This window comes from Lepidochelys kempii, chromosome 1, assembly GCF_965140285.1.
Source record: "Lepidochelys kempii isolate rLepKem1 chromosome 1, rLepKem1.hap1, whole genome shotgun sequence".
Classification (NCBI taxonomy): Eukaryota; Metazoa; Chordata; order Testudines; family Cheloniidae; genus Lepidochelys; species Lepidochelys kempii.
This window is the reverse complement of record NC_136380.1, coordinates 233,395,015-233,414,614: the sequence shown is the minus strand read 5'-3', so window position 1 is coordinate 233,414,614 and position 19,600 is coordinate 233,395,015. Positions and strand designations below refer to the sequence as shown.

Sequence of the window (19,600 nt, the reverse complement as noted above, 5' to 3'; positions counted from 1 at the left end):
ACGGGAACACTTGGAGAGAACACAGGAGACCCAACGAACCCATTATAATCGCCAAGCAAAGCTTCGACGGTTCCAACCAGGGGATCGGGTGATGGTACTGGTGTCCACAGCAGAAAGTAAACTGTTGGCCCAGTGGCAGGGACCCTATGAAGTAATCGAAGCCGTGGGAGAGGTGAACTATAAGGTGCAGCAGCCAGGCCGCCGGAAACTGGAGCAAGTTTACCACATCTATTTTCTAAAACCATGGCACAATCGAGAGGCATGCTTAGTCATCCAGAAGACCCTTCCCCAGGAGGATAACTTACACGAGCAAGTGAGGATATCATCCGACTTGACACCGATCCAAAAGGTCGAGGCAGCCAACATGATTAATCATAACAGAGATGTGTTCTCTTCAAAACCAGGGCGGACGACTGAGACCTATCACCATATCCGCACGATCCCCAGAGCCAAGGTAACATTGAGACCCTACCGAATCCCTGCAGCCGAAAGAGAAGAAATCAAGGCCGAAGTAAAGAAAATGTTGGAATTAGGGGTTATTGAAGAATCTTACAGTCAGTCAGTGGTCCAGTCCAATTGTTCTAGTGCCTAAACCTGACGGTACCACGAGATTCTGTAATGACTTTCACTGACTGAATGAAATATCCCAGTTTGATGCATACCCCATACCACGCATCAATGAACTGGTTGACTGACTGGGTAGTGCCCGATCTGACAAAAGGGTACTGGCAGATTCCTTTGACCAAAGGAGATAAAGAAAAGACAGCATTCTCCACCCTGGACGGGCTATTCCAGTACACCGTCCTCCCTTTTGGGCTACATGGGGCCCCGGCCACATGCCAGCGCCTCATGGATAAGCTGCTGCGCCCCCATACTAGTTATGCAGCTGCATACCTAGATGATGTCATCATCCATACGCCAGACTGGGGAACCCACCTGGAGAAAGTTGAGGCAGTACTGCACACCTTAAGGCGGACTGGCCTCACTGCTAATCCCGCTAAATGCCCCCTAGGACTAGCAGAGGCTAGGTACCTGGGATATATTTTGGGAAGGGGCATAGTGAAGCCCCAAATGAACAAGCTAGAGGCAATTCAAAACTGGCCCCGGCCAACCCAAAAGAAGCAAGTCTGCATTTTCCTAGGCATGGTAGGCTACTATCAACGTTTTATTCCCCACTTGGCCACTAGGGCAAGTCCCCTAACAGACCTGGTGAAGGCCCGAGGTCCAGACATGGTAAAGTGGACCGACGCAGCAGAGGGGGCATTCACAGACCTTCGGACGGCCCTTTGTAATGACCCCATACTCATAGCCCTGGACTTTAACAAGGAATTTATTTTACAAACAGATGCTTCTGAGGTGGGGTTGGGGGCAGTTCTGTCGCAAATGGTGGGAGAAGAGGAACACACAGTCCTCTACCTAAGCAGAAGGCTTCTCCCAAGAGAACAGAAATACGCAGTAGTCGAGAGAGAATGCCTTGCTGTCAAATGGGCTATGGAGACACTGCGTTATTACCTCTTAGGCCGGCTATTTACTCTTATGACGGACCATACATCCCTCCAGTGGATGCAGCGGAATAAGGAAAAGAATGCAAGGGTCACCAGGTGGTTCTTATCCCTCCAACCATTCCAGTTCCACATATGGCACAGGGCTGGATGCCTCCATGGCAACGCTGATGGTCCGGCACGAGCATACTGCCTGGCGTCCCAAGTTGCCTAACTCTATGGTGCTGAGTAGGGGGGGAGGATATGTGACGGGGCAAGGCCAGGTGGCTATAGAAAAGTAGCGGGAGATAGATATATTAGTTCCAGGCTAAACAAATCCCTGGTACCAGGATAAGTGAAATGGCAGCTGCTTCCAGGTCAATTAAGACACCTGGGGCCAATTAAGAACTTTCCAGAAGGCAGGGAGAATGCTAGGTTGAGTGAGACACCTGAAGCCAATTAGGGACTGGCTGAAACTAGTTAAAAGCGTCCCAGTTAGTCAGGTGGGGGCGGATGTCAGGAGCTGTGGGAGGAAGTTGTGCTGTTGGAGAGGCTGAGTAGTACACACCATATCAGACAAAAGGAAGGAGGCCCTGAGGTAAGGGTGAAGTGGAGCTTGAGGAAGTGGGGGCTACTGTGGGGAAGTAGCCCAGGGAATTGTACATGTCATGTTTCTAAAAGGTCAGCTACCATAGCTGATATTATTAGGGTCCCTGGGCTGGAGCCCGGAGTAGAGGGTGGGCCTGGGCTCCCCCTTTTGCCCACCCTCCCCCCCCCCCCCACCCCTGATTAATCACTGAGACTAAGAAACAACAGAGACTGTGCAAGGGAGGATAGCTTCTCCTCATCTCCCTCGCTGGCTTATGATGAAAATGGCTCAGTAGACTATGACCCTTATCTCTAGAGAGAGAAGGGTTATGTGGAGGGTCACAGTGAGCCTCTGAGGCTAGCAAAATCCCCCAGGAAAAGCAGGACCCATGGCGACAAGGACAGAGCTTTTTCACAATTGTTAATTTTTGCTCATATTTCTAACTCTTTAGGTGCCTTTGTATTATTTCTCTGTCCTAGAGACATTTATCCAAATTTAATACCACCTGGAAATATCACTAGCATGCTGCTTATTTTTCCTTCCAAATCACAATGCTGTGTTGCCCTGCTAGACACCTTCACCCATCTCAGTATAACATTGTCCGTCACTGTTGGATATTTAAAACATGATGAATTAAGTATCCTGTGCTTTCAAGGACATAAAGAGAGGATTGGTCATTTTTGCTCTCTTCCAATTCCCTTCAACAGACATAACTGATTGCAGCGACAGTCTGGTCCAGTGCTCAGTGATGTCAATGGGAGCTAGATCAATCCCTTATCAGTAACGTTGATGATGCACAAAGTGTAATAGAATCCAGTGCTCTCCCTCTTAGATGTGTGATTTTCAGGGCCAACAGGAGTAAGCAAGCAATAAAAACTTAACTTTGTCCTTAAAATCAGTAGCTATGGCTCTGAATATAGCCAGTCTGTTGAATAATAAGTTACTGTTTTCATGTACACTCACTTTTTTGGGTAGAATTGCACTTTTCAGGCTATAATTCCATCTTGGGTGCACCGTAACATGAGCAAACCTCTCTAGCTTTGCCTTGATTCATGCCAGAAAAAGCATTTGATAGAGTAAAGGCAGAGGTAAAATATTTCTTTACTTTGGAAAATGTCCCAACTATACATATAAAATGATGGGGTCTCAATTAGCTGTTACCATTCACGAAAGTCATCTTGGAGTGATTGTGGATAGTTCTCCGACAACATCCACTCAATGTGCAGCGGCAGTCAAAAAAGCTAATAGAATGTTGGGAATCATTAGGAAAGGGATAGATAAGACAGAAAATATCATATTGCCTGTATATAAAACCATGGTCTGCCCACATTTTGAATACTTTGTGCAGATGTGGTCGTCCCATCTCAGATAAGATATATTAGAAAAGGTACAGAAAAGGGCAACAAAAATTATTAGGGGTATGGAACAGCTGCCATCTGACGAGAGATTAATAAGACTGGGACTTTCCAACTTGGAAAAGAGACTGGGGGGATATGATCGAAGTTTATAAAACCATGACTGGTGTGGGGAAAGTAAATAAGGACATGTTAATTACTCCTTCTCATAACACAAGAACTAGGGGTCACCAAATGAAATTAATAGATAGCAGGTTTAAAACAAACAAAAGGAAGTATTTCTTCACACAACACACAGTCAACCTGTGGAACTCTTTGCTAGAGGATGTTGTGAAGGACAAGACTATAACAGAGTTCAAAAAAGAATAAATTAATGGAGGATAGGTCCATCAGTGGCTATTAGCCAGGATGGACAGGGATGGTTTCCCTAGCCTCTGTTTGCCAGAAGCTGGGAATGGGTGAGAAGGGATGGATCACTTCATGATTACCTGTTCTGTTCATTCCTTCCGAAGCACCTAGCATTGACCACAGTCAGAAGACAGGATACTGGGCTAGATGGACCTTTGGTCTGACCCAGTATGGCCATTCTTATGTTCACTTTAACATCTTCCAGGCTCTGTTGCAGACAGTGTTCTCAAGAGCAGTGGTTAGAGGTATATTGTATTGCTTATACTTAGAGGTTACTCAGGACACTTGGAACAAAACTTTCCACTGAGAGCACTGTGCCTTCCTCCCATGCCTATGTAGTGAGCTTTCCTGTAATCCTGAATGACAGGTAAGAATTGTTTTGTTTAATTACTGTTTCACTGAGTGTTATTTTCCATTGTGAATGACTTACAAGATGCTCCTACAGTGTCAGCTGAACACTTTAGTTATCCCCAACCTGACTGACAGGCCTTTACTATCATGCTTTGGTTTTATGTAAGTAACATTGATAAATAATGATTAAGTTAGTATCTTTGCTATCTTGACATTTTGGGTAAAGCATTACAGAATAATGTATAGTTAGTGGTATATTGTTGTTCATAGGGAGTGTACATGGTATATATCAGTGCTATTAGACATAGTGTCATCCTTATGGGATATTAGACTTCGTACATCCTTATGGGATACCTTTTACAGTACTGATCTACAGAAAGAAAGTGTCTAAAATCATATTGGTTCTGGGAACATCAACTCTAAATGCTGGTATCATGTTCACTCACCTAAGTCCTGTGTCCATGGCGGCTGATCAGCATGACCCTGATCCCTATCGATTCATATATATCTGAATGCCTCCTTGCTATTACTTCTGGAGTGACGGTTTGGTAGCAAGTGTTGCAGTGCCATGGATTGGAACAGCAGTTTGAATGAAGTACTATTAAAGATGAAGAGGTTGGTCCTTTACCTCTGTGGAGGAAATATTTTGTAAGTGTGACTGGCCTGGGATTTTGCATTTTAAATTCAAATGGACCTTAAAAAGGCAGAAAAGTCAGCAACCAATAACAAACATACACAAAGACAAAATTTTATTCAAAAAATAAAAATTCTCCAAACAGAGAGAGGGCCAGCATCCTCCTTATCATAAATAACATTACGATAATATTGTCCTCTGGTACCACAGTGCTAGTTAGGGAGTCTCTGTGGCTTAGCAGTTTTGTTTTATGGACAAGTTGATACCCAGTCTCAGTATTATATGATAACAGAACTGGTATCATGGTACCATTATAAACTTAGATGCAGCCATTCATAAAATAAACAGAATGTGATTATGATTAAAAAGTTAAGGTGAGCAAACAGTGACAGTACTATAATTATTTTCTTTTTTAAATATAAGAGAAAAAACTGTGGCATCTCAAATATCACTCTATGGTAACAGGTAACAAATATTGACTTTTATCAGGTGACTACTATAGGTTACACAGGCTATATGGAAAGCCAAAGCATTTAGTTATGAGTGTATTGGTTTGAATAACATAACAACTCACATGAACTTTTTTGCACAGAGCTCAGCCAGGTCTGTGAAAGGTTTGGTTTCATCAGGGTCTGGATTGTGCTCAGACACCTCAGAAATAAGAACCTAAATAGAATTAGATTAGAATGTGGAGAAGTACCACCAAAATACCTCAGAAAAGACTATTCTCCTATTTCTGGCTTGGCTGAAAGCACAGATGCTGGAAATCTTGAGATCACTGAGATTTCCAGACCAAAGATATATGCATACCCTTGGATAAGATTAAATAGCTAAGCTGATTTGCTGGTACTCTGACCAGTCTTTATTCATAATAGCTTTTTTTGTTGCAGAAGAAAACTGAAACCTGGCAAATGCCATCGTTCCACTGGTGCTGAACAAATCTGCACTAAGAAAAAACAGAATGAGCTGAAAAAAATCAGTGTTATTTTGCATAGTGCAGTTTAATGGAGGAGAGTGTAGGTAGTTCTCATGGAAGAATTCCTTCAGTAAGAAATAACAAGTGGAAATTAAGCCCACTCACGGAATGCTGCCAGTAGTAAATAAATTAACAATGGTAATGCTCTACAGGCAGAGTAGGTGGGTGGAGAAATTGATTAAACACTGTTTTGTTTTCTTGAATAATCAAATTATGTCCAGTTGGTCACAAAGAGAATATGAGCGGAAAGTACACTAGAAGGATCCTATTAATTTTTACATCATCTCTTTGTTAGCATTTACCTCACTAGCAGTAGCAACCAGTCATCTGTCACCTAATGAATAAATAGCAATACACGTGCTTATGGTTCTTATGCCAATGAAGGAGCTGGATTAGTGTAAAGGAAAATGTGGAATTGACCCATCCCCTTGTTGTATGATTTAAACTACTCTTATGCACTGAAGTTACTCAGTGTGTTCTCAGTTTTGAAAAATTTGCCCCATATTTAGAAGGCGTAGCAGAGACTTAAAACTGTCTACTGTGCAAATGCAAATTTCCGGTTTGCTTTGGTATTTTAGCATCAGTATTTTTCAAATGTAGAAAAGCATCCACTCCTTGCTGAGGACTATTCAGTTTAGAGGTTTCAAAATTTGGTTGTGGAAGAAGGTATTTTTGTCTTTCTCAGTATTGTAAATGAAAAGTGGCTACTATGGATTTTGTGCAGATTTACCCAAGGGAGGAGGGGAACTAAAGGTCAGGCTGAGACCAAACCTGAAAAACTTCAGTGCTTTGGAAAGGTATGAATGACTGACAGAAAGTCATCTATATGGAAGGACCATACCATATTGGGTTAGATTAGGCCTCTAGGGGTGTCAAGTAATTTCTCTGCCTCAAGAGTGCTGGGATTAATTTTTACTCAGAGTCAGAATTCCTCTCTTGCTCCCGAGTGAAATAAGTTACTGCAGCCCTTCAAAGGGAACAGCTTACTCTCCCTCCTTGTTCCTGTCCAGAGAGCAGCATTGGCAGAGTCAGTGCTCTGTCTACTCCTCACCCCTCCCTGCTCATTTCCTGCCCAGTTGCTTGCGGGGAGGAGGATCTGGAGAGCAGGGGCAGGGCTGTGTATCAGCCTTGGACCTAAGATCCCTGGCAGGCTCAGCATGGGAACGCAGAGGGGTCTTACTTGGCTGAGTAAGACAATGGCATAATGTAGCCTGTTAGAATTTCATACTTCAAAGCATGTGCAATAATTAAAGTTTTAAAAAATCCCTGTTTTTTTAGAATTTCAAAACTCTTTACCTGAGCACTTTCACCAGACCATAAGGGGATTGTTCTCGCAGCAGAAACCTATTGCTGATGTGACACCATTGCTGTGCTACCTAACAGATTATACTCTGCAAAACTCTGTGTCTTACCCAATACTGTGCAAAGCTCAGCCCAAGTTCCCTGTGATTTCAAAGCAATTATGGGCTCATTCATGGTTTCATATGGATACCATATGAAACATGGTAGTAGTGAAGACAGTTTTGCCTGCCTTTGGCTTTGAAGCTTGAAATTAAGTGGCATGATGTGGTGCAGGTCAAAACCAAACACAAGGTTTGCACAAACCCCTGCCTGCTGAAACCATTGAGTTTAGCACACATCTAAGATGCGTGTTGCAGCGGGGTGGGAGTCAAGGGTTGGGCTGAGGTTTGAACATTATGAGATATAAAGAGAAAATAGTTTTAAACCAATAATGACATAAATGTTCTGTTCTCCTGGCTGTTGGGGAGCTTCAGGGCATATGTTGCAGGTGAAGGAATTTTGTGTAAACAGCTTGCAGGTCACCTTTAAGAAGAAATTGCTGATCTCCTGATTGGTTCTGGTGGTGTACTGCAGCTGCAATTTTTGGATACCTGCTTTGCTTAGTACTTTGCTTACTTTGTACGTTAGCACCTAAAACTGCAGAGAAAGGCATGAGAAATAACCCAGTGGAACATCTGGCACGCATTGAATAGACCATTTTTCCTGACTCACGAGATTTTTGAATTGGGAGTCATTAAGCAAACTAATACTACCTGATGCAAATTGTTTATGCCTTTGAATCTACAATCCTAGTTTCTTTCATTAAACAGCAGATGGAAGTGGATGTAGCTGGTGAAAAGAAATGCTTTCTTCCTGTTGGAGCTTCCTTGTGATGGCCCCTATATTTTTCCTCACTTCATGCCTTCAGTTCTGTCATTGCCAATTCACATTTCTTCTGTCTAGTTAAACACCCAGCATTCAGGAATTGTAAATGTTAACATTGAATGAACACTCCTTTGTGTGCATGCGTTATGGTACAGGCTTTTAGTACATGTCCACAAATTGCTTCTCAGATAATATAATGTAGTAGAGTGTGTTCTACAATTTTAGATACTTATGAATATCCCTAAAATAACTTGGCTCTTATAATTATAGACTGAGGGCCAGATCCTCAGCGTATATAAATCCGTGTAGCTCCAGAGAAGTCAGGCTGATTTACACTAGCCCTGAATTGTAACTATAACATTTTCTGACTTGATTTTGCATTATGAAAAATGCTTTAACGTTTTAAAAATATTAAGTTTCTAGGACTTTCTTTGTCAGTTGGGGGGGAGGGTGAAGAAAGGTCCTGCATTTTCTAACTAACAATCCCCACTCTGTTAGTGTTGCAAGTTAAGGGACGGATTGATCAGAATGCTCGGGGTTCTTTGCACTGCTCTGACAATACAAAGCAGCCACTGAGTGTAACTGCAGCGTGTTGGCCTGGCAGCAGTCGAGCAAGACAAAGCTGGCTTCGAGACAGAGTTTAATCATGTAAAAATGCCTCTGTTCCCCTCTCACACCCAGAGGCAGATTAGGGTTTTGTGGGGCCCTGGTCCAGAGCAAGTGGGGGCCCCTCCTCACCCCTTCTGCTTGCAGTCGCTCTCTTCTCCTCCCCCCTCCCCCGGCGCTCCTGCAGGGGACATGGGAGTGGGGCGGGAGGGCTTGCCCTGCTCTGCCAGCTCTGCGCTCCTGCCGGGGAGCAGAGTCAGGGCACAGGGGCTTGCTCTGCTCTGCCCGCTGCTCCTTGCAAGCCCCTGTGCTCTGGCCCCGCTCCCCAGCAGGAGCACTGGGTGGGCGGAATAGGTCAAGGTGCTGGGGTGCCCATTTTTCCAGGGTCCCCCAATTGGCCGGGGCCCTCGGCACGGGCCCTGCTGGCCCAGTGGCTAATGCGCCACTGCCCATACCACATCCTTGTATGTAAAACAAAAGGGAACTTCAGTAAGGTACTGCAAGAACCCCAAATGCATCACTATTTTAAGATGTATTTTGGACTGTTCCTGTTGAATGAAATGCTAACAGTCAAGTCTACTGTCCTGATACTCAGCTACCTTTGTGCTATTTGTCCTGCTCTGCTGTGACAGGCTGTGCAGCCAACATAACTACCATTGGATGATGCTTAAGAAGCATAATGCTAGCAGAATTGCTCCTGCCCCGCAATCTCTCCCAGCAGCCAGTATAGGGGGGCATAGCTCAGGGCGGCAAGGTGAGTCAGTGAGCATGGCAGTGGCTATCCTGTGTATCAGTGATCCCTAGCTATCCTAATGGTGTCATTCAGAGAAGACTTCAAGCCAGTTAGCTCAGGATCAGAGAAGCATAAAGGTGGCTTAAAGCCACTTTGCAACCAATGCTTTCTGGAGCTCCCACTAGGGTTGCCAACTCTGACTGAAGCTATTCCGGGAGATACCCCTCCCCTCCCCACCCCATGACGTAATGTCATTTTCTTAAAATATCTGTGTAGCGAAGTGAGACTCACTGGCACGGCACCTCCTGCTGATCATCTGGGAATTAGCTCTTTTCCAGCATACGGAGCACGCTCTACAGGCCAGTTCCTCACCTGCCTCAGGCCCCCCCATGTCCCTCCCACACCCCGGTGCCCTTTACCTCAGGGTTCTGCCCCTGGAATACCCCCACACTCTGGGTCTCCCCTTCCAGGGGAACCCCCAACCCTCTAAACCCCCCTTGCCTCATTAGCTACTGCCAGTTATCACCTAGCCTCCACTCACTGGGGCAGACTGCAGTCTGTAAAGGCCACTAATCATTGGCAAGGGGTTAGGACAGAGGTGGGCAAACTACAGCCAGCGGGCCACATCCGGCCCGCGGGACCGTCCTGCCCAGCCCCAAGCTCTCAGGTGGGGTGGCTAGCCCCCCGCCCCTCCCCCGTTGTCACCCTTCTCCTGCAGCGCTCTGGGCAGTGGGGCTGCGCGCTCGTGCAGGGCAGTGCGGCAGCGTGTCTGGCTCTGGCCAGGCGGCGCAGCTGCCAGACATGCTGCTCTGAGCGGCATGGTAAGGGGGCCAGGGGCAGAGGGTTGGATAAGGGGCAGGGGTTCCCAGGAGGCAGTCAGGGCACAGGGAACAGGGGCAGTTGGATAGGCGTGGGAGTCCCAGAGAACCTGTCCAGGAGCAGGGGTGTGGATAGGGGTTGGGGCAGTCAGGGAGTGGTTGGATAGCGGGTGGGAGTCCCGGGGGTCCGGTCAGTACAAAGTTGTGATCTCATATGGATATGTCATTCTCTGCTGCTCCCCCTAGATGCATTGACATCAATAGTCAGAGAGCACAAAACTTAGGGTGCCCGACAGCCGGTGCACATCACCATAACTCCTGTGTCTTCAGTGACTCTATAGTGATGTGCACCAACTCAGAGTCTGTCCCTTTGAGTTGACACTTGCCATGTGTTGCCGACTGGAGATCTTTCACTGAAGAAGCGATCTTGTTCACGGTCACAACCAAGAGCTAACACATCCCGCAAGTGAACTGTCTCAAACCTATTAAGAGATGATAGAATTCTGGTGAAAGCAGTCTTCCTGCTTCCACTCAATATAGTCCAGGTATTAGGGCTTGTTTTTGCAAGCTGCTAAGCCTCTTAACTCTCATTGTCCTCAGGAGATGCTCACTACCCTGCAGAATCTGGCTACTACTGTACATACATGTTAGGCCCTCTTTATGTGTATGTAAGTATACAGTTGTGTGTACATGTGCACACTGCAAAAGGTCAAAGCATGGCTCTATGTGCTTAGTTATTCGTTATTCAAAACCAAAGTGGGATGAATGGTGGGAAATGGGCTGCGTGCAATAATCTCCTATACTGGCAGAGAGTTGGACTGAATGATCTAATTAGTCTTTTCCATTTCTGACCTTTGTGACTCTGATTGATTGAGCAGGACTGCTGGTAGGATGGTGGTTAGCTGGTTGAAGGCATTGGTAATGAACCTGTCACCTTTAGTTCATCATTTTAAATCTAGCTCAGGTTGACAGGGATTGAAAGAACCCAGTTTCACATTTCCTGCAAACACAGAGCTCAGTACATGGGGATATTGCATTTGCAAGGAAAGCGGCATTAGGTCCGGAGTCACTACCATCTGGTGGCTGTTAAATGGTCTGTGTGAAATGAGGTAGTTGCGGTCACTTCAGTTCCTAGTAGACAGATGTCCACATAGTATAAGAATTGCCTCCATAATCAGCAATATTTTCTGCAGGGGTTCCATCCATATAGAAATTCCAGCAAAGGAGTCAAGAATTGAATTTGTATGGAGATTGAAAAATCTGCTGACCCCAGAAGTGGTTGCTCTTGTTCAGTGCTGAATCATACCTGGGGGAGGGGGTGTGTGGAAGCTCACCCCTACCACTGGTGCAGCTGTATCTCCAGCTTCTGATAGGATGTTTTACCTTTTTGTGGCTGAAGTTAGAGCTACCATTTGGGGAGAAAGTAACAACAGTGGGTGGCTGTGTGAGGGGAGGAGCTGCAGAGCTGGTTGGGAAATAAGCTAATCCTTAGCTGGTCCTGCTTTGTGAGATCAAAGTGTTGCAGAGGTAAACAATGCAGCCATTTGTTTATACCAGCATCAGGGGTCTCAGTCTGCATTTGCCAACCTTTTTGCCCCTATTGTATCTGGTACAGTTTTGATGAGAGGGCCAGAATGTGTGGCCAGTTCCTCATAGGTGTTCAGGGGCTGGACACAAATGCATTCTTGTGCTCACCTGAGCTCAATGCCTGCACTAAATTAGCAGCAGTGGTGCTGCTAGAATCCCTGAAAGGAGCAGGGAGAAGACATGTCCCTACCCCTCCCTCTGCAATGGGTAGCAGAGCTGGTCAGTGGAGGAGGGAAGCACACACTCTGCCCCTTTGAGGTTGTAGCAGGAGGTGGTGTTCCCCCTGCATCCTGGGTGGACAGTATGCAATGCCTCCCAAAGCTCGCACTGGGATATTGGGGTTTGCACAGCTACCAACATTAGCTTGTGCTTGTGAGGGGAATTATTATTATTATTATTTTGCCTCAAAATGTATCAGCCTAAATGTTCCAAAACTGGCCAGGATTCTTGCTTTTCCACATGGGCAGCGGGTGAACCCCTCATTCAGGGAGGCTTGCACTTTACTTGTGAAAACAAAGAACGAATAGCACTGGAGTACTGGCTTCTACAAATCATTATTGTGTGCATCAGCGTATAAAGGGAAATGCAACTCCCCTTTGCACTCCTCTGCCAGTACACTGCAGTCATGGCTGACCTTCACATGCTTTATCAGTGTCTGCCAAATGCAATAAGCTTTATCAGAGGCTGCCAAATGCAATATACTATGCAATGAATTTATTGTCCTATTTGTCTATTTTGGTTGTGCTTAACCCCATTGCTAGACAAACAACTAGGCGGTAAATGCTCAAAAGAAAGTGATTTCCTTTTAGAATTAGGCTCAAGTACACTCACAATGTTGCTGCCCATGGATGATCTATCATGTTTAGGTAGCCCTATCTGATAGGAGCTGTTAATCAACTGCTTCAGGTCAGCTAGTTTCATACTCAGACCAATGAGGTTTTTATTTTTATTTTTGTATGCTCATGTAGTGCCTCTCATTTCAAAACTGTTTACACAAAATTAGATCTCTTAAGACCCCTGTGAAGATGTTTTTACACCCATCTTTCAGGCACAAAGATTATGATTTGCAGTATATCAGTGGCAGAGTGGGGAAGAGTAACCAGAAATCCTAGTTTTTCTGCTGTTTGGACTCTTATACAATGCCAGTATTAAATTGGACCTTATATGTCATTCCTATATAATGTAACACTTTTAAGACTGCTCAGTGTTTGAGAGGGGTAGGGTGCTATAAGTGGTAGAGAGAAGACAATATAAATTCTGTCTCTGAGAAAATATCAGCAATAACGTTTATGTACATAGGGTGCTTGTGTGTGTGAGAGAAAATAACTCAACTATTAGGAAAGGAGCTAATATTAGGGATGCTTTCTCTGACGTCTGTGCAGAAAAAAAGTTACTCTGTCCTGAGGCAATCAGAATTCATGCAGAAGACAAGACATATGCAAACCCTAGCAGTGCAGTCCAGACTCCCACACCAAGCAAATGACTCCGGTAATTAAATAGGTTTGTCCACTGGGTCCTGAATATCATCCATGAAAAGTCTCTGACCTGTCAGGATGCCTCAATAGGGCATTTCAGTGTCAAACAATGGTACTTTGCCACTGTGCGCCATGGTGAGTGGAAGCGTGTATCCGAAACTAACCTAGAATTTCCTGCCAGAGTCACTTCATCTTGCATCTCTGGAAGTATTTAATTCCTCAGTATAGAGAGGTTACTTTTCATCAAAGAATACTACCTTGGACTAGATACCATGGGTGGAAGTCAAAAGTAATATGAACCTTACTCATCAATAAGTGTTTGTCAGTTGTTTAAAAGTCTAACCTGATGTAATTTACATGTCAAGAGGTCAGAGGAGCCGTTTAGCAGAAAAAAAAATCTACACCATTTTAAACCATCTTAGTAGTTGCCAACAGGAGTCTTTTTACTTTAACTTGTACATTTTTCTGGCTCCTTAACTTGTAATCTAGAAATATAAACTACCTGTAAACCCACTTAACAACATTGCTCCATCTTGTATATTAATTCTGAGTTTAGCTCAGTCTGTTTGGTCTGTGGTGCCATTTATCCTAAACAACACATTGGCTTCCATGCAACTTGTTTTTGCCAAGTGCTAGGTCTTAAGAGTCCTTGTAGTTCCGGAAACAGAATTAGCAGCAGTGTTAACCTCTAACACCATATTTAAGCAATCATAAAGATATAACAGAAACAAATGATGGATTGTGGCTTTATATATGCATTTTGGTTATATAAATATTTCTTACTGCTGTTGCTGTAGAATCTGAATTAGATCCTTTTAATTTAATTTTAATCACTATTAAGGAGCCAGAACAACAAGGATTTTTACTAGGGCTGGTAAAAAAAAAATTCTCTGTCCAAAAGTTTTCAGACAGAAAATTGGGCTTTGGATAAAAAGGAAAATATTTGTTTTCCTGAAAAATCCTCACTCCCTGCTGCCCTTAGAAGACTGAAAACTCTTCAGTTGTTGGCAATTCAGCTGAAAAACCAAAACATTTTCAGTGAAATGTTAAAACTTTCTGCTAAAAATTTCAATAAAATTTGTCAGTTTTCACAGGGTAAAAAAAAAAATTTGACTGGATCTAATTTTTCTCTAAACAGGTACAACCCATTGCTACAATATACTTGCTTAATTTTCATTTATTTTGTATAAACCCTATCCCAAAATGCTTTTCATATTTCAGTTATACCTATACCTGACTTATGTCTCTCATTACTGTAGTACCTGAGTGTCTCCCAAACAATAATGGATTTTTCATTACCAAGCCCTGGAGGTACAGAAGTATCCTATGTTACAGAGGAGGAATTAAGGTACAGAGGTTGGGAGTACATCTACACTACAACATGGCCATGGCTGGCCCGGGTCAGCTGACTCGGGCTCATGGGCCTCAGGTTACGGAGACTAAAAATTGAGGTGTCACTGTTTGGGCTCAAGCTGGAGCCTGGCTCTGAAACCCCAAAAGGGAGGAGGATCTCAGAGCCCAGACTATAGCCTGAGCCTGAACACTGACATTGCAATTTTTAGCCCTGCAACCCAATCCCTGTGAGCCTGAGTCAATTCGCCTGGGCTTTGAGACTCGGTGCCACAGGTTCTTTACTGCAGTGTAGACACACCCTCAGTGATTTGTCCAGAGTCACACAGGAAGTCTAGTCTTTAGCAGAGCTAAGAACCAAACTCTGCTCTCCTGAGTCACAGTCCAGTGCCTCAACTGCAAGCCCATTCTTTCTCCTGGACCTAAAACAATAATAGCAGAGGGACAGAGAAATTCAGAGGCACAAGAAGGAGAGAAAAGGTACATTTTCACATGAGATTTGAAAAGAAGTGAAGAGTTGGAGGGGAAAGATGCAGAAAGACAGGTCCAGATGGCATTGGAGAAAGGGACAGAGGAGACCAATGTTAACAAGCATAGGGAATGGGTAGACACGATGGCAGAAACAGTCCACATGGTTGGCTAGAGAAAATCCATGCATAGTTGAAAATACAGGGAGGTTAGTTTTGAGCTGGATTCTGAAATGAACAGGAAAATATATGTAACCCCCATGCCTTTGTTTTGTTTTCACAGATTCCAGAATCTGCTTTGGTCTAGAAAAACCTTTGTGGATAGTGTTAAAGTCTATAACCATAGCTACGTCTATATGCCAGCCTTCTCTATGAAGACGGGGACAGAGCCATCCCTACGGGTTTACTACACCCTGGAGGACTTTGGTGCCAACCAGACGGTGCTCTTTGCCAATCCCAACTTCCTCCGTGACATTGGCAAGTTTTGGAAGAGCAAAGGAATCCATGCCAAGCGGCTTTCAACAGGTCTCTTCCTTGTCAGCGCAGCCCTAGGTCTGTGCGAAGAAGTAACCATCTATGGCTTCTGGCCTTTTTCAGTGGACCTGCATGGAAGGTTTATCAGCCATCATTACTATGACAATGTGTTGCCTGATTCTGGGTTCCATGCCATGCCAGAAGAGTTTCTACAGCTCTGGTTTCTTCATAAAAATGGTGTATTGAGAATGCAGCTAGAACAATGTGAGGCCCCTTTACTCCAGTCCTCTGCTTAAGGACCATAAGGAAGGGCATGGGGGATCCTCTTCGTTTTAATTTCCATATTCTCCAAAAAGAAAATTAAAAGAGAAGGGGAAAATATTTATGGATTTGCAGAGACCTTAAAGACGCTACTTGTTCCATTGATAACATGAAGGCCAAACAAGAGACAAGTCCTTACACACAGTGTTAAGGAACAGAGAAATAAGTAGCTTTCATGGAATTCACTCTGCATAATTATGAAATTACTGTTGGAAGCAGCATCCCTGATCTTGATTGGTTCTCATTTTAAAAGATCAATATAAAAGGGGCATTAAGCGTTGGATGGAGGCTGACTGTGCTAAATACTACTGGCTGTTGAAAATCCATTTAACTCCAGATTAGCACAACCCCCTTTCTTTCTTTCTTTCCTTTCTTACTACCTTCCTTCAAGCCACCAGCTCTCCGTGACTTCAAGGGATGGAGCTGAGGGTGCTTAGACTCTGGTGAAACAGTGCCCAGTTTTTGTAATAGAGCAGTCCCTGTGTATTGGGAAAACCCCTACCTAACCACAGTGTTTAGCAGTGGTAGTCCAGAACACTTCAGTTTACAACCATGTTAATGTAGCATTGTGGACTAGAGGTGGTTGGAAAATGGTAATAAATTTTAATGAAACACTGACAAATTCTTTGGGAAATGTCGAAGCTAAAAACAATTCAAGTAGCTTGGTTTTGGCCTATTGTTGTAGAATAGTACGTTTTGTAATAAGGGCTGCTCCTGACCAATTTACTGTACATTCTTTGAGTCTAATTCTGTATTCCTTCTTACGTCAAATGCTCATTGATCTCAATGGGAGTTTGAGGTCCACAAAGGAATGCAGGCCCAGGTTCTTAATTTACTTGTAGCACAGACGGTACACAGTGAGTACAGGTGTCTTTTAAAATTTGTTAAAACAATGAAAATCCTTTTTCCTTGAAGCGGTGTTCTGTTTGTGCGATTAGATCCCGTCCTGTTTGTATTGCAATGCTGACCGTAAAGTCTTATTTTTTATTTTTCTCCCCAGATCATCTCTGGTCCAAGATATTGTTTGAAAAATAAAACCGCCCTTGGGAGCACTCTTTAAAAACTACATAGTGAGCAAAAAGTAAATGACCCTGTCAGGTGCTTACATAACACAGTCACTCTCCTTGAAATCAGTGAGTTATGTAAGTGTGTACATTTCACTTAGGCTGCTCTAGCCTTTTCATCGCTTCACAGACTGTTTTAATTTTATTTATTTCTCAGCCAGCCCATGGTCCTGGAAACTTTCTAATGCAGTGTAAATTAGTACTCTTATTTTTAGGACTGTGACAAAAATAAAATATTGGTACGTCATCTTTGTTGCAATTTCTGCTGCGAGATTAGCCTTTTAAATTCAGATTTGCATCCTTGTTGCTCTCTACTCCATCACTAGTAGCTACAAACTGTCAAAACGGCAAAAAACAAGAACAGACATTGGATTGCCAAAGGTATTTCCTGTGCTATGCATATTCATTCCAAACAGGCAATGCTCTTTTTTTGGTATGTTCTATCATGCTTTGATGATGATTTTATTTTTAGTGTCAGCTGCCTGCAATATGGAAATAATAATTTTAAAAATCCCTCAAATGTCCGTGTAGGACAGAAACAGAGAAATCTTCATACTTCTGATTTTTTTAACTGCACATTTCAGAATAAAATCATTTTAAAGATTAATATTCCAGAACATGAAAGGGGCATCATTATTAAAGTTTGCATTTCAGTCTTAAAAGAAGGTGGGAGATTATTTGTATTACATAGTGTTTTAGAAATTTTGTATGCTCAAATTTGACTGGGTTCTATCATTTGCTTTATCTTTGTCTATATTAAGAAGGTAAAATGAACAAATGTGACAAAATGCTGCATAACCTGGTAATTCTTTCATGATGGACCTGTTCATTTTATTTATGCAAGGGTATTCAGCAAAGAAGGATTTCAGAGAATCAAATAATTTCCTTACTGTAAGTTGTAGCAAGTTTTACTAAGCTTTTTTTGGGACCAGAATAGATGACTGGTGTTTTATTGTACATGTCAGGACTGTGAAGTATTTCTTGAGAAATTGTTGTCTGTACGAACGTAACCAGTTTGGAATTCTGTTCTCCCAGGCTTTGGGGAAATAATCTGAGCAGGGTCATGAGAAAATTGGTATCTTCACTGGAAAGCTTAGTACAGTGGTTCGTACCTTATGGCTTGGAGATACTGATGGGATCCTCAGCAATTGTCTTGTGCATGGGGGACATCCCATTCCTTCTCTGTTTTATTGAAGCAGCAGACTTACTGAATCTTTTCCTAATGATCTCTATGGGTCCTTCCTGACATTTTGAAATCTATCATACTGAATCCCAAGAGATCTCCTATAAAATGCTGAGAGAACCAGAGAGGCCCAAGGTACACTTAAAATCTTCCATTCTGGTACTGGGAATATTAACCAATTCTAGCTGTATTTCCTATTTAAGAATAAGGAATATTGCTGGATCAAGTAATAGCTCTACCCATACATTTCTAAGGGCTTATCTTCATGAACACGTAGTTCACGACAAGCTGGCGTGTGAATCTATCCTCCACTAACCCGACACACACTGAGTGTCTATGTAGATCCTACTGCAGTGCACTAAAAGCTCCCTCATGTGCTTTTGATCTACCCTGAAGCATAATTAAAGTTCAGAATTCCAGATACAGACTTTGTATTTTAGGCTGCCTGGTTTTGTCTGTGTTTTTCTCGTGATCAGACAGAAGGCTGCCATGTTGCGGGAAAAGCTACCTGTCACTGTCCCAGTGGAAGTAAAGTAAACTGTGGTTGCTGCAGCAGCTGTGTAGGAGCAGAGTACAGGTTTATAACAGAAGGGGAAGTCATGCCACAATGAAGAAGTTGATGAAATCCTAGGTTCCTCCCTCATATATCACCTCCAACAAGCTAATATCCTGTGTTACTGTCTCCTTCATGAAGGCAACTTCATGCTTTAGGTGGATGGTGATGATGACGAAGAAAGCATTCCACTCTTCTTCCCCTAGATAACTACACTATGTCTCTGCAGCAAGAGCTCTCTTGTGGTTGGTAGAATCTTGTTAGGCCATTGCACTTGGTATTGGTAAAAGTGAGGGCTTCCTTGTCCCACAGTTGGTGAGGTGTGGGAGAGCTCACATAGAGTTGCTATTGATTAAGAGTAGAGTGTGTCTCTAAGGTACTCTCTTTTAAGTTGCTTTAAAGTTTCAGTAGTTTGTGGTTTTGGGAAATAGGGACAACATAACTTCAGAGGAACAGGACAAACTTCTCCTCTTGGTTCTGCAGGGAGGAACTCTATTGCAACCCTTCGGCACGCGGCCCATCAGGGTAATCTGCTGGCGGGCTGTGAGACATTTTGTTTACGTTGACCAACTGCAGGCATGTCTGTCCCCCCCCCCCCCCCCCGCAACTCCCAGTGGCCACGGTTCGCCGTTCCCAGACAATGGGAGCTGTGGGAAGCACTAGTCTGGCACTAAAAACAATCTGCAGAGCAGTCTGAGTCTTATTTTTTCAGATGATCTGTATAAATTTACAGTACAAGTTATGCAGATCTACTGTTTTTCTATTTAAGGGCCTGATCCAGTGCTTACTAACGGCAAAGGGAGTGTTTCCACTGACTGCAATGGGCGTTGGATCAGGTCCGAAATATATAAAGTGGAGAACAATTTAAAGTATCCTAGTAACAATATGAACCTCTATTTCTAGCTCATGTTTTCCATCATTTTCTTTGCCATTTCAAAAGAGTACCCTTATAATGAATATCCCCAAATTCTGCGGCATCCCTTTTGTAAGCTGTAGTGTTTTGGACCGT

At 43.5% G+C, this 19,600-nt stretch overlaps 1 protein-coding gene across 1 annotated transcript in view; it reads left to right on the top strand.

Annotated features, from left to right (window-relative positions):
* Nucleotides 1–16,705, top strand: part of ST8SIA1 (ST8 alpha-N-acetyl-neuraminide alpha-2,8-sialyltransferase 1) — a 161,586-nt gene extending 144,881 nt beyond the window's left edge. Inside the window, exon 5 of the mRNA XM_073318098.2 lies at nucleotides 15,280–16,705. Within this exon, the coding sequence (XP_073174199.2) occupies nucleotides 15,280–15,766 (487 nt within the window). The 3' untranslated portion in view covers nucleotides 15,767–16,705. The remainder of the gene's footprint in view (nucleotides 1–15,279) is intronic.
* The last annotated feature ends 2,895 nt before the right edge of the window (nucleotides 16,706–19,600 follow it).